At 35.6% G+C, this 23,173-nt stretch overlaps 1 protein-coding gene and 1 long non-coding RNA gene across 2 annotated transcripts in view; both read right to left on the minus strand.

Moving 5' to 3' along the window:
- LOC120333586 (uncharacterized) overlaps positions 1–23,173 on the minus strand; it is a 92,108-nt gene extending 68,935 nt beyond the window's left edge. Inside the window, exons 1-4 of the mRNA XM_078110281.1 lie at positions 23,044–23,173; positions 22,346–22,479; positions 21,693–21,810; positions 18,101–18,364 (exon numbers count right to left, since the gene is read on the minus strand). Coding sequence (XP_077966407.1) covers positions 18,101–18,364; positions 21,693–21,810; positions 22,346–22,479; positions 23,044–23,173 — 646 coding nt within the window. The remainder of the gene's footprint in view (positions 1–18,100; positions 18,365–21,692; positions 21,811–22,345; positions 22,480–23,043) is intronic.
- On the minus strand, positions 3,998–5,919 carry LOC144411862 (uncharacterized). The gene is made up of 4 exons (XR_013468924.1): positions 5,723–5,919; positions 5,357–5,417; positions 4,995–5,053; positions 3,998–4,232 (listed from the first exon to the last, which is right to left on the minus strand). It is a non-coding gene; the product is annotated as an uncharacterized LOC144411862 (long non-coding RNA).

Here is a 23,173-nt window from a genome sequence, read left to right on the forward strand (position 1 = left end):
TACGCTGCATGTTGCCTCCACGAGGCTGAATAATCTGGAGTCGTGTTTACTATTAACTTGTTTATCAACATTAACACTTGTTAATGGTCAACATTACATTTGTAATGTACGGTACAGGTACTGCACAAAAAATTCTCAGTATGCGGTACAATTATGAAAAATGTTCTTGTTGTCATCGACAAATAGTTTAAAGTTCGTGTTAGCGATTTTTTGTTCTCTATTGCCGCCTAGTGTATACCTGGACAACTTTTGCTCACTGAAGCCAGCGCACATAGCTGGTCTTCTTGTCGCATTGATAACCTATGAGTATGAGCTTGTTGTAATCACAACTACATAATCTGAGAATGGTTGAATGGAACGTGATTATACTGTATAGGGGTTAATGTAACCGCTGTTCGGTTACAGGTTCTTCTATGCTGCTTAAATTATTTAAGCAGCAAGAGAAATTCTGATCCCCGACCTTTGAACTTTTCCATCAGTTTCAGCCTGTGATAGTCAACCCCCGTAATTTCCAGTTCAAATAGTATTCCACTTCAATCACATCTGCTCTATTCTGCATTTGAAACCAATAACTGGTTGACTTATACAATTCCCATACCTGACATGGATTGGTAACAGGACAATCGGTCGCGGTATGGCATAGTCAAGTTTGTTTTACCCATCCAGTATAAATAATAAATAATGTTTAACGAGTAATATTGAATACACATATTGAATATGGGGAAGATTCGCTGTATAATTAAGATACTAAATATCTAATTTAATTACTCTAACTAATTATAACATCAACTCAACACCTGATTATGCCACTCGGAATAAAAAGCAAAAAATCTCAAGATCGCAAACCTGCATCAGAACCAACAAGCAAATCCAGTCCACCGGATCCTGGTCTGTCACCAATAACACCATCTTTACCTGGTTCATCTTCCACATCCTACTCAGGCCATAGTGAAGAGAAACAACTAACACCACCTGTTTCCTCTCTGAGCTTGACTAAGATTCAGGAAAATATTCAAAAGAACATTGAAATTCAACTTCCAAGCATCATTGCTCGCTGCATCTCTGAGAATTTTAACAACTCATCAGAGTATTTACCCTTGAGTCCAGGATTAAAAGAATTTATGGACAATCAAAATAAGTTCTTGAAGGAAATTAAAAATGAACTATCTGTCATCAGAGAGTCCCAGGACTTTCAATCTAAAAAGTTTGATGACATATTAAAACATCAAAAAAATATGGATGACCAACTAAAATATCAAAATAAAAAAATTCAATGCTTAGAAGAACGCATCCTGGATCTTGAAGAAGATCTTTGGTATTTATCCGAGCACACTGAAGACCAGGAACGGCGCTCCAGACTCGAAAACCTGGAGTTTCACGGAGTCCCACCCTTAGCAAATGAAAACACCGACGAACTGGTTTTAGAGATTTCAAAACTCACCAAGGTGAATATCCAGCCAAGGGATATTTCTTTTACTCATCGCTTCCCTACAAGAAATCCGAAAAACCACCCTCCTATTATTGCTCGATTTACTAACCGAAGAATTCGACATCAGATTTTCGAAAACCGCAAACGTTTAAAGGCTGCTTCAAATACATCTAATATTAAAGACATGTCTTGAGTTTTCATTTCCGAAAACCTCACCAATAGGAACAAAGACTTATTTTTTCAAGCAAAGGCGCTAAAAAATAGATGCGGTTACGCATACCTATGGACCTCCAATGGAAAAGTCCGGATAAAAAAAAACAGAATGACAAATACTCTTGAAATCTTGGATGAAGATGATCTCCAAAAAATAAAATAGGTCAGACTTTTTTAATAACCTTTATTTTTCTTATATAATCATTATTTTCCATGTCTTGTGAACAAATATGTTCAATATGTCATTTTTTGTGTCTACCCGATTTTTTTATATGCTGCAATTTGTGTGACCTTAAATTTCACCCTACATGTGTTGCCCCATTGCTCCACCCAAATTTAAACTATATTTGTGAAGTGTGCCTTGCTCAAAATTCTCATGCCTCTTTTCCATATACCTTTTCATGGGAATCATTGAACTTGCCCTCTACTATTTGCCCTATTACAAGTGAATACCTAGAACTCCCTAATATTAGTGGAACTTTATCGCAGCTCAAATCGACTGACTTCATTTTTTTGCATGTCAATATAAGATCCCTTCCAAAGCACATTGATGACCTAATGCAAATGTTAACAAGTTTCGACCAACTACCGCATATCATTGCCTTAAGCGAAACTAGACTTAATGAATCTCCCATTAGTACTATATTTATAAATAATTACAACTTCATTCATTTTCCATCTCCTACCAAGGCTGGGGGTGTAGGGATTTTTATACGCCATGATGTTTTATTTGTTGAAACAATTGAGTTTAGACTCAACTTTCCCCATTGTGAAGATATATGGATTCAGGTTAATGAATCCTCATCTGATAACCCCAAAAAGTTCATTGTTGGAGTTGTTTACAAACATCCTCGCAACGATCTTTCCGATTTCATGGAAACAATGAATTCCCTACTTTCCAAACTAGAAAATTCGAAAAGCCTTTTTATAATCTTGGGCGACTTTAATATTAATTTACTATCCAAAGATAATTTGTCTACACGTTACACTGACATGCTTCTATCGCACCTAGCCGTTCCAATCATAACGCGCCCAACAAGAGTAACCTCGACATCACATACATTAATTGATCATATATACACGAATGCAATCGATCGCTGCTCCTCGTCTATTATCATACAACATGATATATCCGATCACTTTCCTATTATGTCATCCTTTTCTTTTTCGAACACAACTTTCCGTAAGGCCAAACCCCGCATGAAAAGAAAAATGTCTCATTTCAATGAGGAAACATTCAGAAATGATGCTCAAAATGCATTCTATGGATTTTTATTGACAGAATTGTCCACTGATAGCTTCAATGAGGTGTTCAACATCTTTATGACCTCATTGGAACATTTACTCGATGAACATGCACCTATGGTACCGGGTTCTCGCAAAAAAACAAAAATTCTATCCAAACCCTGGATTACGAATGGTATCCAAACATCCATTAGATTAAAAAGTAAAATGCATAAAAAATATTATTTGCATGGCAGTGAAAGCCAACGCGCACATTACAAAAAATACCACAACATCTTAGTTCACCTACTAAGAAAATCAAAACAAGCCTATTATTTGTCAAAAATGAAAAGCAATAGAGGAGATGTAAATCAAACATGGCAGACAATAAAGGAGATTGTGAACATTAAATCGAGGAACAACTCCTCAATATCAGAACTAAAACTTCAAAATGGACTCAAAACTAATGATAGCCTAACCATTGCATCCGAACTTAATAAATTCTTCTCAAATATTGGGAAAAATTTAATAGCAGATGTTCCCACAACAAATGAACATTTCTCGAGCTTTCTAAAAGCTCCCGTTAAGGAGTCAATTTATATGCGAACAACAAATGTGACCGAAGTCTTCAATACCATTCTTGCTTTGAAAACGGGAAAGGCCACAGGCCCATATAACATCTCTACATTTCTCCTTAAGAAGATTGCTGACATAATCTCACCCATCATAGTAAATTTCTTCAACACGTCTATAAGAATAGGCATATTTCCATCTGCGCTGAAACTTGCCAGAGTCATACCATTATACAAATCAGGTGATAAAACTAACCCATCTAATTATCGACCAATCTCCATCTTATCATGTCTGGCAATTGTCTTTGAGAAACTTCTGTATTGCAGATTAAGTGATTTTTGTGGTGAGAACAAACTAATAAATAAATGCCAATTTGGTTTCCAAAAAAATCACTCAACAAGCCATGCCATAATTGACCTCATAGAATATATCTATGATAAATTCGAGAAGGGAGAGCATGTCTGCTGTGCCTTTTTAGACCTAAAAAAAGCCTTTGATACCGTTAGTCATAGCATACTCCTTCGCAAACTTAATCACTACGGAATTCGAGGTTGCGCGCATCAAAGATTATCTGCAGGGCAGACTCCAATTTGTCGAAGTTGACTCTCACCGTTCCCAAGTTCTTCCAATCGAAGCTGGTGTAATCCAAGGGTCTTGCCTTGGCCCATTATTATTCGTTCTTTTTATAAACGACATCTCTCATTGCTCTGATTTGATGACCAAATTATTTGCAGATGACACCGGTCTTCTCTGTAGTTCCAAATCTTCACTGAATCTCCAAAATCATGTCAACCTAGAAATGGTAAAAATTTATAATTGGATGCTTAGTAACAAGCTCACCATCAATATACAAAAGTCTAAAGTAGTCCACATTAAGCCTAATCACAACCGCGACAAAACTCCTTTAGAAATCAAAATCAATGGAATCGAGCTCGAGTCTGTGCCTTCGTATAAATATCTGGGGTTAAACATAGACAATCGTCTACAGTGGGATGTGCACATCAATGAAGTGCGAAAAAAAGTTTCACGTTCAGTAGGCATCTTGAGCAAACTCCAACATTACACGGACAGAAATACACTGAAGATAGTTTATTATTCTCTCTTTCAAACATATATCCGATATGCAGTTGTTGCATGGGGATCAGCCTCCAAGTCAAAACTAAATCCTATTAAAGTTTTACAGAACAGGGCCGTTAAAATTCTCTATAGGCCTACTGCTCATATTAACATGAATATTATGTATCATGAAACTGGTGTCCTGAAGTATACCGATATTTATCATCTAGAAATTGGTAAGTTGATGCACCAATTCCACAATTGTTGCCTGCCACAGGCATTTAATAACTATTTTGTCAAGCAAAGCAATGTTCACAATTATAACACTAGATCAGCATCCACTTCATCACTCCATGTACCTCGACAGACTTACACTAAAACTCAAAATTCACTCAAATATAAGGGTGTTATTATGTGGAATGCTCTCCGTGCTGATTTACGAAGCATGTCATACCAACTTTTCAAATCAAATATGAAAAAGAATTTCGTGTCGACTTACTTCGAATGTTTGTAACAACCCGACCAAGATCTTTATTGTGGCTGCTTTTATGACACCACCTGAAAAAAAATATAATGTGAAAGGTTATTGAATCACTGCAATGACCTAGTAATTACTGTATACTTGCAATAGTTAATATATTATGTCTTCATTACTTTACAGCAACAATCTTTCTCAATTTATAGCTCTTGTATCTTTATATGACAAACGTTCATTACTGTATTTACTTTAATGTAGTGAATGAGTTCATATCTGATTTCTGTAATTGAATCAATGCCCTGAGCATTGATGACACATGTTATTCATATGTTAAAAAGCAAACAAAACATGTCCTATTAACATTATTTTTTTTGTCGACTTACTTCCAATTGTTTGAAACAATCTGTCTCCTAAGTTGTTGTATTACTGTTTTCATACCCTCACCTAAAACAGAGTGAATAATGTTATTGAACTATTCCTAATGACCAAGTACTGTAAATATGGCTTAGCTGTGATAATTGACGTAATTATTGCATTACTAATTTTCTCATTACGCTGTCCTTATATGTTCAAACTGTTGTCCAGTGCAAATTATTCTTTTAATGGACCACGTCTGCATTGACATACAGTATATCACTGCAGCACTGAGTACCGTTACCGGTACCTACCATGTTACCGTATCTCGTTTAATTTAATTTTAGCGTCACAGATATTCCGTCTTTCTATTTAATGCTACAAGATTTTATTACCTGTTTCTTTGCTCTCAATATCCACCGCGTCTAATTGAAAGCCAGTGTTACGCCTTCGGAATCTGACGTTTATTGCCGACTGTTAGACAATGCGCATCACAATACAGCAATAGTATTGTTGTGACACAGTCCATTAATACCATCTCCATGGTTACCAAGTTAGTGGTGTTCAGAGTCGTGTTTTGTTGAAGTGAGCGACTGTTGATTATAGCAGATTGCCTCGAGATATTGTATGCATTTTATTTTCCAATTTATTTACACTGTATTTGACTTTTTCTTCTTTATAATATAGTGTCCAGAGTTATTTTATAGGTGCCGCTGCTCGATAACCACCACTGATTTCCCGCGTCCTTTTCATCCTGTAATATGGCCTATTTATAATTCATTGCCATTTGCATGTTTGCGCCTATTTAAACTATGGTTATATATAAACTACTTATTAGTGTTTATAGTGTTCGCAATCAGGCTATTTCTAGACAATATATACAACACGCATCAGCATTTCAGACCTTTACTTACCCGATTAATCAGGGAATACCCTACGAGTTATCCGATGGTTTGCATTGTTTGCTGTCCAAGGTTTGCAGATATAAGCTAAAGTAACTACTGAACTAATATAATAGTCTTCAATGGATTTTCTGTCACTGAAATGTTAAACTTCTGGAATAGAACTTGAGCCTGCAGCAATATTGGAACATAACATCTTTTTTGATCTGTGAAATCAGCGACGGACATGATGTCATCCTCAAGATCCTGTGACACTCCTCCTGAACCACCAAAGCGAAGAAGTCCCACAGATCGCGTTGCTGCCAGTTCTTCCACAGTTACCAATATAACAGAATCTAATGTCTCTAACTTAGTATTTGTACTTGAAAGCACTTTGCTTAAAACATTAAGGCTCGAAATACCTACAATCATACAGAAACACTTGGAAAAACTAGCTATGGATGTATCTTCCACCACTCCAACTAGCATCTGCATCCAGGAATCTTTATTGTCGCTTGATGAGTCTCTTAAGCAAGTTAAATCTCAGCTATCTTCCATAAGCATAATAAAAGATGAAGTTAGTGATATAAAAAGAAGCCAAGACTTCATCTCCAAAAAATTTGACGAGTTAAATGCCAACTATAAGGAACTAAACAACGTTACTGTTAAAAATAACAAAAAAATTCGTGAACTCGAAAATATTGTTGAAAATCGTGAAGAAGAAATTGATATTCTAACAGAACGCCAACAAGACCAAGACCGCAGATCCAGACTCAACAATCTTGAATTTCATAACATTCCATATGCAGCTGATGAAAATTGTGAAAATCTGGTCATTAAAGTGGCAGCCCGAATTAATGTTCCGCTGCGTTCATTCGACATCTCGAACTGCCACAGGATGTCCAAATATAACAACAAAAAACCATCGCCAATCATTGTAAACTTCATAAACAGAAAAACAAGACACCAAATTTTGAAAAATCGTCGCCAGCTCAGATCATCGAACATTCAAGATGATTTTCCACATCTTGCAAGATCTACCAAAATATTTGTAATTGAAAACCTCACTGATACCAATAAAGAATTATTCTTCAAAGCCAGAAACTTGAAGAATGAATGTGGTTATAAGTACTTATGGACTCACAATGGAAGAGTACTTATAAAAAAGAATCAAATGACTAACACCATCCCCATTATAACTGACGATGACCTTTCTTTAATCAAGTAAGGTTATTTGTTTATTTAATTTTGTTCATGTATTTTTATTTCTATACATGGCTTGGTCAAATAATATGTTTTCTATCTGTTTATTATTACTTTCATATAATCTTAGTCATCTAAATGGCTGGTCACTGTAGTTATTCTCAATCAGGTTTCTCCTGTGATAATCTTCTGTGCAACAATTTAGAGGTTGTAAATTTGGACTCTATTCAAACATCATCTGATTTGGTGATCTTTCATATGAATATTCGCTCCCTTCAAAAGAATTTAGATCATTTGACTACACTATTATCAAATTTGCCATCACCTCCTCATATAATTGCTATAAGCGAATCTAAATTACCCCAAAATCATGTCTTCAATACCATCGATGGCTATAATTTCCTTCATGCCCCATCTGCCACTAAAGCAGGTGGTGTTGCTGCTTTTATCAGGGATGACGTTACGTTTAATGAAATTACAGATTATAATATCGTCTATTCCAACTGCGAAAATTTGTGGTTTGAGATCAGTTTGGCAAATACTGTTAGCAGATTGGTTATTGGCATTATTTATAAACATCCTCGTAATGACATAACTTATTTCACTGATATTTTTGAAATATCTTTAGCTAAATTGGCTAAGAAACACTTTTTGATAGTCGGTGACTTTAACATTAACTTGCTTTCAACATCCAGTAATGTCCAAATTATCAATTATGTTAATATGCTCATTTCTCATAATGCCTTCTCCTTGATAACCAAACCCACTAGAGTAGGTCAAACTTCTGCAACATTGATCGACCACATGTACACCAATTTGACAAATTTGAAAATTAATTCCTATGTTGTTCTATCAGATATAACAGACCATTTCCTAATAATGTGTTCTCTTAGTGGTGTAACACCTATTCATAAAAATGATTGCATAATTTCTAGGGACATGTCAAACTTCTCGATTGACCCTTTTCGCACAGATGCACAGAGCATTTTTGATAACTTGTTTGATACATTTCAATTGAATGCCCTGAACTACAATAGTGCTTTTGAAGAATTTATACTATCAATCAATACTCTAATTGATCGCCATGCTCCCCTTCGGCCACTTTCACGACGACAGAAAAGGTTAAAACTAAAGCCCTGGTTGAGTAAAGGGTTAAATAGCTGTATTCGACACAAAAATAAGATTTTCAAATCCCATTTTCTGAAAGGTAACAGCTCTCAACGCTCCTACTTTAAAAATTATAGAAATGTTTTGTCAAAAACATTGTATAAAGCAAAACAAATTTATTACCAAAATCTTATTGCCCAAAACAAAGGTAATCCAAGGACAACATGGCAGATAGTTAACCAAATTACACATACAAATAATAAATCCAAATCAAATGTTGATGAAATCTTCCGAGAGAATGGCTGTATCACTAAAGATGGTATTTCAATCGCTACCGAATTCAATAAGTACTTTTCAACGGTTGGGTCCAGTCTCTCAGACAAGTTTTCTAATGATATGACTAGCTTCAAACATTTTCTTCGCAATCGTGTAAGCCAGTCCATTTTCATGAGTTTGACTGATTCAAACGAAGTGATAATAGAAATACAAAATCTGAAAGATAGGAAGGCAGTAGGTCCAGACAATATTCCAGCACGGTTCCTTAAACTTGTTGCTGACCTCATTTCGCCATGTTTAGCTGAACTTTTTAATTGTTCTCTCTCGTTAGGAATCTTTCCTTCGTGTCTCAAAATTGCTCGAGTAATCCCCCTCTTCAAATCTGGAAATAAGAAATGTGTTCCAAATTATAGACCGATATCAATCCTTTCATCGATTGATAAGATATTTGAGCGCTTGATCCATAAGCGACTTATTAGTTTTTTTACTAAATATAATGTTATAAACAGATCTCAGTTTGGTTTTCAGAATAATCATTCGACATCCCACGCCATTTTAGATACAATATCTTATGTTCATGATAAATTAGAGAAAAAAGAGTTCGTTAGCGCAACATTTTTAGATTTAAAAAAGGCTTTTGATACTGTGGATCATGACATTTTAATTTACAAGCTGAATCATTATGGCATCAGGGGACAAGCAAATAAACTAATTACTAGTTATCTAAGCGATAGATCACAATATGTCAAAGTGGGAACTTATTGTTCCTCTCTCTCACCAGTGACTCACGGAGTTCCACAAGGTAGTATATTGGGCCCATTATTTTTCCTAGTATATGTCAATGACATAGTTCACTGCTCTTCGCTCTCAACCAAATTGTTTGCTGACGACACTAGCCTCCTCGACAGCGACAAATCCCATGCAGCTCTTCAATCAAGAGCAAACGCTGAAATCGCAAAGGTGGCTAATTGGATGAGATCTAACAAACTAACAATAAATATAGAAAAGTCTAAAACATTGTTAATATCACCATATAGGCGTAAATCTCTAAATGGTCTGTCAATCCAAATTGATGGTACACAACTTGAAAACGTTATTTCTTATAAATACCTTGGCATATATATTGATAACAAATTGAAATGGGATACACAAATTTCAAACCTGGCCGTTAAATTATCCAAGTCGGTTGGGATATTATATAAACTTAAAAGATTTACATCGCTACCTACATTACGCATGGTTTACTACTCCCTATTCCAGTCCCATATTCAATATGGCGTAGTTGCATGGGGCTCTGCTGATAAATCTTTATTGCACCGATTAGAAATTATGCAGAATCGGGCCATTCGGGCTATTTCTGATGTTGCTTATCGCACACAACTAAGTCCTATTTATAATAAACTAAGAATTATTAAACTTGTAGATATACATAGAATTGAAGTGTTAAAGTTAATGCATCAACACCATAACAATAAACTCCCTGCAGCATTCACTAACTACTTTTCAAAGCAGAGCAGTATTCACTCCTATGGGACACGGTCATCTGCTAAAGGCTCTTACTTTGTGGATCGCTTTTCCACCAAGCTTACTCAAAACTCCATCAAATTCGTTGGTGTCAAGTTATGGAACACGCTCACTGACAGTATTCGATCAATGAACTACATCTCCTTCAAACATGCATTGAAAAATCATTACCTTGATGTTTATTTTTGCCAGTAGTCTGAAAACATTGCCTTTTCATGTGTCTGATCTTCTTCTAGTCGTATATTCCCTGAACCGTTACCATACCGGGATGCAATCGTGTTCTTCCACTGTATTCTAAATTCGCATCGTCATTTACTCTGTATGTGCCAATTTCTGTTTTTCACTTTCGACAACTTTTTATCATATAACCTAAATGTGAAAGAAATGCATGCTTCAGCATGCATCAGTTCATTAAGCCAGTAAAGTTCTGTCAAATTGAAATTAACGTTGCTGGGCACGCCGATCCAGTTTTCAAAGTGCTTAGTCATGTTAATAAGCGTTATTCTCGTTTAATTGTGTACATTGAGGTATATCGCATTCGCTTGATGGCGCCCTTGCGCTCGTCAAGCGGTACCGGTTTCCTTAATTAAAGTCCTCATGGCTCTTCATATTTCCGTATTTTATTTATCATCCGTTGTTGTTGTTTCTATGCTTTTTAGTACCGTATTGTACGTGATAAACCCAAGTCTTTTGCTATATCTGTTGCTGTAATCCAGCATATAGGTGTCGCTGACACGATGACTTAATAGTCTTTCGCGACTCCTCGTCAATTGCGAAACATTGTGTATTTTTGATTTATTTAAATTTATTATTATTTGTTGACAATGTTTCATGCACGACGAAATAAAATATCTGAATCTGAATCTGATGGGATGGGATTTTCAAACCTGTACCGGTACATTTTATTCTTAAAACATAACTTCCGAGTTTCCAAATTAAATTAGATGACGAATCTTGGGTGTCGCTGCTCGATAACCAAATTTGGTTCCCCGCGGCTTCCCTTCCCCAGTAAAAATGTGTGTTAAATTTTGTTTATCTTTTGATTTTGTATGTTATATTTTTGCTGGTTGGAAAAAATAAAATTGACTATGACTAAGAGGAGTCTCGGAGAACCAAAAATGGTTATCAAGCAGCGACACCCGAAGTGTCGACCTATCAGATGCCACAAGTCCATGAGCTTTGTGCAAATAACTGGCTTACTACTCTCATACCTGTCATGGACTGGTAAGCGGATGAGAGAACGTGGATAGCCATATGATTAAGTTGTCTTATCAGTTTTTCTCCCTCCTAAGATAAATATTTGAATCCCGTCCTATAACTGGCCAACTAACCCTGTATCTGACATGGATTGGTGGTTAGCCATATGGTCAAGTTGTCATATCAGTTTTTTCCACATGACAAACATGTACGTCCAATTAAAAAAGGTAAATGTTGAACTATCAGATACCACGGGTCCACTGGCCAACCATTCCCACACCAGTACGCGTCATGGACTGTTAACCGGACGAGAGGCTGTGTTTTCACAATATGATTAATTCGTCTTAACGGCTTTACTCTACCCCGTGATAAATATCTAAATCCCATCCTATAACCACCAAGTTCATGCATCTGAAACAAAATAACTGACCAACTAACCTGTATCTGACATAGATTGGTAAAATGACCAGAGGCCATGGTTAGCCATATGGTCAAGTTTTTCTTTTCCACAGGATAAATAGGAAAGTCCGAGATATGAAAAATGTAAGTGTCGACCAATCAGATGCCACAGGTACATGCGCTTTGTACAAATAACCGGCAAACTATTCCCATACCCGTCATGGACTGGTAACCGGATGAGAGGCCCTGATTGCAATATGCTTAATTCGTTTTACCGGTTTTCCTCTCCCCCGAGATAAATATGTAAATCATATCCTATAAGTATAACCATCAGAAACCAATTTAACTTTGTATCGGACATGGACTATCGGTATATATAACGGTAATAGGACCAGAGACCGTGGCTAGCCCTATGGTCAAGTTGTAATATCAGTTTTCCCCTTCCCCAGGATAGAAATGAAAGTTCAAGATTTGAAAAATGTAAATGTTGATGACCTATCAGATGCCACAGGGTCAAGCTCTTTGTACATGTACTGTTTACCGAACAAGAGTCCACGGTTCGCCATATGATTATTGGATTTCCTCTCTACACCAAATCCAATTATAAAAGTTGATCATTGATTACTGCTTAACGGTAGGAATCCATACAATATGTTCCAAATGGACTGGGTTTCGTTTTTTGGGTCACCCTATAATATGTGTGGTACCGAACTACATACATTACTGATTGCAATGTAATAAAGTTCATGTTGCATCGTTAATTATTGTGAAAAAATCAGTTTGGGAAACCCTGCAATAATCATTGTCACATGCGACTTTAGCGTGACGTCTACCGCATTTAAGGGTGAGATCTGCCGCTACATTATTCCTTCTTCAGGTAGGCTACATATAGCGGTCGACGTCTCGCAAAAGTCGCATCCATTTTCAACGTGTCGAACTGCCAAAAACTAAAGTTCTAGGAGATGCATTGCTGCTTGTCCATTCGACATCATTCACTTTTTGATACTCTGATTTCTGATAGCCAAGGCTGCCAGCAACACTATGAAAGTCGTAATAAACATTCAGGTTATCGAAAAATGGCAATTTCAAGTACTTGGCTTTGGATTAATTTTTCCTCTTCATTACGAAGGAATAAAAATAAAATTCCTTAGCTTTAGCTATATGATGAATGATGCCCTACCGTCCAAACACTAACCCAGGTGAATAGTTGCTAGTAAAATATGGGTCGATTTCCTTAACCAACCTACCAGTTGAATTCTGCTAGTCTCTCACACAAAATTAAACTCCATGAGATCCGAACAGCATGTAACTCGCAAAATTCTAGTTGTAGGCAATCAGGCTCTTGGGCGTGGAGCCCGGTTCTATCACATTGATTATTTATTATACAGATGCTACAACAATTAACAAAATACAACATAGAATAAAAAAGGAAATCGAAGCATTTTTGACAGAAGACCTGTTAGATTATGCAGGCCAAAGTGTTATGTTGATCATTTCATTTTGTATCATAAAGCTATAAGCTCTTTAATGAAATATTTCACATTTATATTTTTAAATTTATGGGATACACGAAATTTTTTTTATTTTTTGCTGTTTTTTTAATTTTTTTTACTTTTTCATATTTAGGGAAATACATGAATTTTTTTTTATTATTTTTTGACTATTTTTACTTTTTTTACTTTTTTAAAACTTAAGAGAAACACACGGAGTTATAGAGAATAATGATGAACAAGAAAAGCGGATTGCAGTACATGAAAATTTAAAAAGCTGACTCACACAAAAGACAAAAAAATGGAAATTCGTAATAGGCATTGCAAAACATCATTCTAATATTCTACATGTATCACTATTATAATATTACTAGAATCCATAATGGACATTTCTTATTACTTTACATAGATTAGGGGCAAAGTTACACTGGGCTCCAGTAGAGTCCTCAGCTACCAAGTTTTCGGAACACAATATCAAACCACAACACTGAGCCAAAAATCAATCACTCCAGTCCAACTGTTATTATAACAGTCATGGAATGCATAATTTATGGCGGGTTTGCCGACAAATCAGAATATCATAAATTCATAGGGATGTTCTAAAATATGCACAGAAATAATAGATATCAGTGGTTGACAATAATTGAAAAACATAAGAGCGAAAGATAATAATGCATTTCACAACAAAAATTAATAAAAATTCGAACAATGGCTATTTGAAACGGGTTACGATATAGGTTAATAACTTGGATTTTTTTTTATTTATAATTTTATTGATTTTTATATATTTTAAAATTCAAGCAAAAATGTGGAATGGCAAAGTAAACTGATATACAGCAAGAATGAGTACAGCAGTTGTCAAAAAACTCAAAACCTGACCTAAATAATGAAAGTTGTTGACATACCATAAAAATTATAATTACACAAAAATTTCTGAATGAGGGCGACATAAAATCAATACACATGATATCTGGAAAAGCTTAAAGTGAGTTTGTTATGACTCACTAAACATAGTACATGAGAAGCTGAAGCATTAAATCAGCACTCAGTCTAATTTTCAAAACTAATAGGAAAAAATAATAAAAAAAAATATGGAATGACAAGAATTTGTATGACAAAACATGCAAATCAGGATTTGGTGCAGAATTTTACAAAATGCTCTGAGGTCAGTTCAAGAGGTCAAATCTTGTGAGGGATGACCTAAATTGCCGAAATCGTTGCTGAAGGGTGGTGCATATGATTAAGAGTCAATTACTATGTTTTCACAATCCAAGCCTATGCAAAATCAGCATTTCACACAAAAAAAAATTATAAAATTTTTCCTTCAATTCTACTATTACTGGACTAGACTATCTAGTCTTTAGGAGTTAATATTACTAATATTTGATCCCTTCACTACATATGCATGTCCATAATGTGTTGCAGGATACCACAAGATCATTCAGTCTGAGATTATTGGAGAAATTTAATGTTGAATATACGACATTATCAGTAACATGTTGATGAAACATTTGTATCTTAGCAATGTTTTTAGAATGTGGTCAGTTTGGGAAACTTCTCAAGATCATCGGAATCTGAAAAAAAAAAAATTTTTCCATTCAGATGACTCCAAAAATTGTGCTCAGTAGAGAAATATCATAACAATTTTCTATGTGATGTTCGAATAAGGCATTAGATTAGCAACAATTACAAATCTTGAATATTGTTTGTTAGAAATGAATTCGAGGAAAAACCTGGTTGAATTCCTGCAAATATAATAATATTTCAGGTGTAATTGAACGTCCGCAGATATGTGAAAACCACATTCAAAAAACGAAGGCATATTACTCACAGTACAGTGAACATAGCAAAAATAGGAGACAAAATGAGTTATTGTTTCACCCAATACACTGGTTCTCAACCAGTGGGCCATGTCCCACTGCTGCGCCACGAAAAGATTTTGAGATAGGCCACAGAACCATTAAAAAATGCTAGTTTTATTTGTATCACTATCTATAATTTTGATTGTAGTACCAATGATTGATGATGTTGTTTTCTGCTACTGAATGGTAATTTTCATTCTAATTATCAAAGGTTGCGAACCACTGATCTAATATGACTCCACGAACTATTTCGAGAATATAAAAGACAAGAAATCAAGTTTGCTGTTTTGGTAAATGGTATTTCACGTACCGTCATCACCTTCATGCTGTATTGGTTTATTCTATTGCTTGGTTTCCACCTACTGCACCAGCTTCTTCTTGTTCATTTTGCCCCTCAAAAAAATTTCAATTTTACTATCTAGCATACTTTTTATCTTTATTACCTGCTATAAAACGCAGACAAATATCATTTAAATTTAGGGATTAAATATTTCATATGGCTTAGTGATTGAATATCCCACAGTTTCTGGTCCTCTGGTATAGCACAGTTCTAATATGCATAGTGACATCACATTTTGGGGCTTATTATCAACATGAATTAGGATAGGTTTTGCACATTTATCACGGGGGAGAAAAGCCGATAACACTCCATAATCATATTACGAACCACAGACTCTCGTCTGGTTATCAGTCAATGTAGAGTATGGGGTTAGTTAGTCAATATTTCCAATTGCATAAACTTGATGGTGGAGGAAGACATAAATGACCAGCGGTTACGTGAAACACCCTGCAGCGCCGAAGAGTCCAGCAATCCTCTCGCACATAAATATCCCCCACAGGATTCGAACCTGCAAACCCACAGGGTAATCAAAGGGGTGGTACCAAGTGTATTCATATCGCTTAGCACGATGCACCACACAACAGAGCCTGTAACTGTCTATTACATCTTGTAGGAGATGATTGAAAACATACTTATGAATACTTTGAAAAATCATTATAGAAAGTTGAGAATAAATATTACTCAAATCTTACTATTTGCTGATTGTTCTGATTTCCTCTTTCCGGTAGATGCAGATTCCCAATATTTGCTCCAGCAAAGTTGATAGGTGGAGGTCCTCTGCGTTCTATAAATATAAGTATAAAAAGCTTTTAATAGGTGTTAAAATGTTTTAAGTAGCATTTCATCTTAACGTCTGTTAACTTTGCGTTATTTTTTTAACACCTTATAGTTCTAACTAAGTTATCAGGCGGGTGTGATGGACTGGTCGTTAAAATGTTTGACTTAACTGTGTTGACATCGCAGATTATTATGTATCGGATTCAAATCTCATGATCATCACCTGGGGTCTGATGAATTGGGTGGGCAATGGGTACTGAATATGCAGATAACCGCACACACGCATAAAAACTACCATCGCTGCCAATAAAATGGACTCAAAATTTGTATTTTTTAGGTTTCATTAAAGTTGTTAATTTGATTATGTAATTGTATCCTAAGTAAATGTTTCATCATTAGTTTTAGATTTATTCATATTATACAATTCAAATATGAGGTCCAATTTTTTAGTTGTAAGTGTTGAAAAGTCCTAGAGAAACTTTGCCAAGTAATCATGTATTATCTAAACAGCAAAAATAAATATTCTCAAACCATAAATGTTACATGACTGCTCAAACTTTGGTATCTAATTTACAATTTCCTCCAAAAGTAATTCTTTGCTCGCTTGGAATTGAAAAAATTAGACATTCTGATGCCACTTGCGAATAAAATTCATCATACTACTTTTGAAATGAGACAATATATTTGCATACTGCAGAAGGTATTGTAGCACCCTTTGTCAGCAAGACACACAGTATACGGCGCGTCATTTTCAAACCTTGGCAGTGGTAAAACTTATTTTTGTTACGTAAAAAAACAATATACACATACAGTATTTGAGTCTGGGTAAGTTCTATAGAGCATATTTTTACGTAACAAAAGTAAGTTTTACCACTACCAAGGTACAGCTCTGCAGTTAGTATACCTGTGGTGGCATGAATTGAACTCTCTCTGTGATATCACAGGCCCACAGCTCTGTGACATTACAATGGGGCAGGGTGATCGAAACAGAAAGTGAAGAATCAGTGTCTCTAGCGGTGATTGCAAAACAGCAAAAGGCGACAAATGTGTATTTGTTTAGGCACTCAATTTTTGCATTATCAGGCTAATAGCCATATTACAGATTTGTTTCGCGGACCCTCCAAAAGTGGTCACGGTCCCCAATAGGTCAGCAGACCCCAGTTTGGGAACCACTGCTATAGAGTGATTGCTGTAAATCCCAATAGTCGCAATTTAGTGCATACTGTAATTCTTACTTGGTTTGCTTTAATTTCAATATCATGCCGTCGTCCAGGGGTAAACTTCATTAAAGAAGGGCCAGATACAAGTAACTGGGTAAGGCTGCAGGCCGTGCCTTTGCTACATTTTCTCAGCCGTGTGTAATTTGCAACAGAATTTTGCTAGCTAGTGTTGCTAATATTGCAGTGGCACCCAGGTACTGGTACAGTTATAGGCTTTGCGGCGCAAAGAGATTGGAATTGCTCGCACGTACCAGGTAAACGAAACTAAAAACTCGTTTCTTGGGTCACGGGCCACAATTTGCACACCCCTGTGCTAGTCGATTAAGATATAATCCATGACAAAACTGGAATAAATTGTTACAATGGGTTGGGCAGTCTATCGTCACCACAATATGATTCTGACTGCCAGTGGTTGCTCTTATGTATACTCGTATGTGTATTATTTACAGAAGTCCATGACAAAAAAAAATAAAATCTACATAATCCTGGAAATATACCTTTTATAACATTCTTTGACTGCGTTTTGATGCCAGAGTTTCCCCATTCATCCTTGGCCCAGACTTGGAAACGATATGTTTTACCAAGTATAGGTGACTTCATTCTATACTGAGGAACTTCTGTAGTGTGAGTCTCTCCATGTTTTTCATCATCACAGAAGATTTCTATGTTGTATAGAACGTTTCTGTCAGATACTGCATTCCAAGTCAAAAGAATGTCGGATCCGCTTCTTTGAGATGAAACATTTTCAATTTGCGGCAAAGCTAAAAATAAAGGAGTGAGTTAGTAAATATAGTAATCGGTAATTTATTTCTTCAACATGCTGAAAGTACAACTATACATACACAAATTAAAGGAAATATAAAAAAGTCGTATTCCAGGGTGAAAGGAGATGTCGAAAACCAATACTGGTTATCGAGCGACTCCACCCTTCGGGAAATCTAACAGAAACCCAATGAATATAATAAAATCGAACTAAATATGTAATCGAATAAATAAAATGAAAAGCAATAGGTACGTCAAAGCGATCCGGTACATACCAAACAATCACTGTTTATTAAACAAAAAAAAGTCAGGAGAAGACTGGATGGCGATGGGACCAGTGGTGGGATTCAATTTTTTTGTCAGCCGGTTCCATCACAAAAGTCATATTTTTCACCAGGTTCTGTTACAAAAAGTCATTGAGAGTAACCAGTAATGCTAACCGGTTCGCTGTTCTCATAAAATCCTGTGAGACGGTTCTATAGAACCGGTGCGAACCAGCTGAACCCCACTACTGGATACGACCAAAGGTCATCAAAGTCAGCCACCACCCATTCTAGATAGATGATTATTGAGAAAAAAATATAAAGTAACCGTCGACTAGTTAACTACCAAATATTTAAACGAAGTATACTCTCAATACAGATAATAATAGGTAACAGAGAAAATAAGTGAATTGTAGAAAAATATTTAAAATTAGTTTGAAAATTGAAAGATAGTAAGCAAACAGTGGCAATGTGACCATTATGTGATGGACAGTTACATGTTTTAATCATTATTGAATATTATAACTATACTCTAGTAATCCTGAACAAGAAAATTCAGGTAACTTTTTTTAAATTTCACATAGGAAGCCAATCTAATAAATTCAGGAATTTGATTCCAAATTTTTTGGATCAGTGAACTTGATTGATTCTTGGGAGAATTTTGTGTCAGCTCTTGGAATAAAATATGAATTTTATAAAAAGGATCGTGTATTATACGAATATTGGAAATATGACGCAAACGATTCAAGTAAACTCGCCGAGGAGAATTTATGCATGATTTTCCCTATTTCATAGTGAAATAAGTCATTCAGTTTCAAAATAGTGGACTAAGTCTAGTTCGCAACGGCACATTTGATATAGTCCTGACAGCGCGGTTTTGATGCTGAACCCCATAAGACAATATCATATTGAATGAAAGAATAAAAAATTGCAAAATAAACAGTTCGTAAAACACTCAATGGCACATAATTTTTGAGCCTGATTAAAATACCAACAGCCCTTGACAGTCTATGCACAAACATGGATTCGGGTATCGGGTTCCTCATGTTTACTTTCTTTCAAAGACTGGCCACTATGAGACTAGTATAAGTTTATTTCGACTCAATAATCAGCATAGGCTTATTACAGCTATTAGACGATGAAACAATTGAATATGGTAAAATGCATATCTTCCCGGACTTCCCAGATAGCAAGGTCTGTTCAACTGTTTGTCACCAGTTGGGAGAAAAATTTATCGCCGAAGTAAGGCCGAGGTCGCCATGGCGACCAATTTCGTCCCTGTTCTGCAGAACAATTTCAGAAAGCATGTGGAACAGAACACAGTTTGAGAAACGCTGCACTCGAGTATTTGAAAAAATTGATTGTAATATATGTCAGTGGTTCCCAAATGACTAGTTTTTCACAAGATTATTGCATCGTTCAATTTAAACTCATTTAAATGAAAAATATTTGTTTTAAAAAAATGGAATAAATTAACAAAATTAACATTGAGAGAGGGAAGACTAAGTTAAAATTTTAGCTGCGTTATAATAATATAGAATTTAATATTTATAAAACAGTCACAAAATCATAAATTGCATTAATGCAATGCGTTGGGATTTGTAATACAGAATTATAAAAACTGTTAAAATTAACGTTGAAAGAGGGAAATACAAGTTTCAATATCGGAAAAAATACCCTGATTTAAATTAAACAGATAATCCGATGCATTACAGAAAGTAAATTAAATTTGAAAACCTATGGACTTATTCTTTCTTTTTCAAAGAATCTTTTTTCTTCTCAGGGGATTTTTCCTCCCCGGCTTTTTTCTGAGGGGATTCTCAGCTCCCCCATACGCAGAATATTCTATCACGCAACTTGTGGTAATCTTCTCAATTCGATGGAACGGATCAAAGTTGACGCCAAACTTGGAAGAAGCCTGAAGTAACGAGAATTTGTTAATTTTTTATATGTAAGTTGGTATAAACGTGTCATAGGACTTGAATGCCTGCTATCTAACCTCTAATTAACCTGCATGAGTTCATAGGTTCGAATCCTGCAGGGAATTCCAAGGCCAGCGCTATAAATAAGTTTGTAATTTTTTTTTAATGGGAAGACTATTTAATGGGAGGGAATAAATACATAAATACATACAAATACAAGGCAAAAATTTGTTTCAGTGACATGCCCAGGTAATGTGTTACCAGATATTCGAATAGTAAACTGCAGCTCTAATATTTTAGTATTGATACAATATTCAAATATTTCGCCTGCTCTACTCAGTATTTTTGGATTTGATTAATTATGTAAATAAACTATTTTATTTCCAAGGTAAATCAAAACTTGGTTGGTATTTGAGTTTGCAACCCACAAAAAACTTTCTCATGTGAAAGTGGATCGCAACCATAAAAGACATTAGGCAGGCCTGCTGTCGAGAATAATTACAGTTCGGAAGCATGCTGAATAAACATATAGTGCTTATATTCAAACCTTGTTTAAAGTTTTGTAAACATTCCTGAATTTCGGTTTTGCATGTTATAATTTTATCATGACATAGTTCAAAATATGTTATCTATTACATTGGTTCCCGAAGTTGATTGGCCAGGGTCCAAAATTAGAAGCCAAAGGATATTCGCAGACTAGGAGAGGGAAATGGGCACAAGGGGCTGAAACTTGTACATGAAATTAAGATACCGATATATTTGAATTCTTACGGATATATACATATTTAAACTGTGATAATGACATTACAATTTGAGGCGCTTCAGAAGTATGTGTACCAATATGGAGGTAACTAATTTTGTTCGCCCACTTTACATCAAGTTGTGTAAAGTGACTGAAACCTTTGGGCAGGGGTATATTCACTTGACTAACAAAGACAGTCCCCGAACTCATAATAGAACTAAGATAAGGAAATCAAATTTCGGCCTAACCCTTAACCTGGAACACATTACGGGAGTATCCAATTGGCCTGGTCGTATTAGAACGCAAAAAGGTAAAAACACAAAGTGTTAAACTATTTCACTCAAGTTCAGCAGGCCATATTAAATCATGGGCTAATTGCCTATAATCTATTATATCTTACCGATATCAGGAACATCACAGTTAGTTGTAGAAGAACAACAGTGTTGAATGAGATCGGCAGGATTCCTAGAAGTTGTAGATTGTAAAATAACGAGAACAGAAGGCTGAGCTTTGTTACTCTGAAAAAAATAAAATATCATGGTAAATTGCCAGTAACTAAATTCAAAATTGTAAGAACGGGTTCTCTTTGTGTCAAACTGGTTCCCTAATCTCAGAAAACCATTTCACGTTCCCAAAGAGCGATTCAGAATTCTAGAACGGGTTCCCTTATGTATCAAGCTCACTAACAATGGGTTCTTTCATTTAGGAAAATGTTTGAATACCACTATCAGGGCTGGAGTCGGAGCCAAGGAGCAAAGCCTACCGGGTTAGATGGAGCCAGAGTTACCACAAATTTTAGTAGCGCTAGCTCATAGAATCTTATTAACTTTTATTATTTTAGTGATACTTAGAAATTGGAGTTAAAACATTGAATTTTGTTTCATGGTGAAATCTGTATTTAAACTCTTTTGGAATTGTAAACTTGATTGTCTGTCTGCTCTAAAGATTTCAAAATCTTTACTCCTGCTACTAACTACCGTAATAATTACCGTAATTTTTATGTCTCGATTTGTAACAAATCAATACTCACGTCGCCAAATGAATAGATTTCACGGTCTCATGATTCCATTGTTTCCTCACAAACGTTGCAGCATTTTTGACAAACCCCCCTCCGCAGGCTCCAAACATTCCAAGAATAGTACAGATCAAGAGAGAGTCTGGGAAAGCTCCACCACCAAGTTTCACTCCTAAATTATGAAAATAATTGTTTGAAATAACAAGAGAGTAAAATTCCAATAATTGCATATACATGGAGATGAGCACAGCGAAATAAAGTGTTGCCGTGTGAGAATCGTAGTGAAGCAAAATTATTTTTTGAAGTGAACAATACCTTCAGAAATACCTGAATTGCGAAAACGTTGTTTGGAATAACAAGAGAGCAACGCTTGGCATTCATACCATCACGCAGCACATGTATCAATGCTTAAATATATGCTGGCCTTAACTGAGAACCGAGAATACAGAAGAAAAACAAGCACAGCGTATTTCCGCGTGTCATGTAATAAAGTTCTTACAAATTAAATTTGTCCTGAAATCTGAAACAAATGACTGGCTAACTTACACCATACTCGACACAGACTTGTAACTGAAGTAGAGGACAAGGCACGTCATATTATTAAGCTGTCTTATCAACATTCCTTTCCCCTGATATAAATATAAAAATCATTCCTAAACTGCTGGAATTGCGGAGTTTGATGCAAATTTTTCACAAACATCAAGTATCAGAAAGTGTAAACAAATATATAGCAAACCTTTTATAATTTTTCTTGTTCGGATCATTTCTTTTCCCAGAACAATCACTAACATCGCTGGTTTCCATGATAACAAATTATAAATGACATCTTTGGGAGAGTAGAAGATGTGCCACCATACTATTGTCAT

The sequence above is a fragment of the Styela clava genome, chromosome 2 (genome assembly GCF_964204865.1).
Source record: "Styela clava chromosome 2, kaStyClav1.hap1.2, whole genome shotgun sequence".
In the NCBI taxonomy this organism is placed as follows: Eukaryota; Metazoa; Chordata; class Ascidiacea; order Stolidobranchia; family Styelidae; genus Styela; species Styela clava.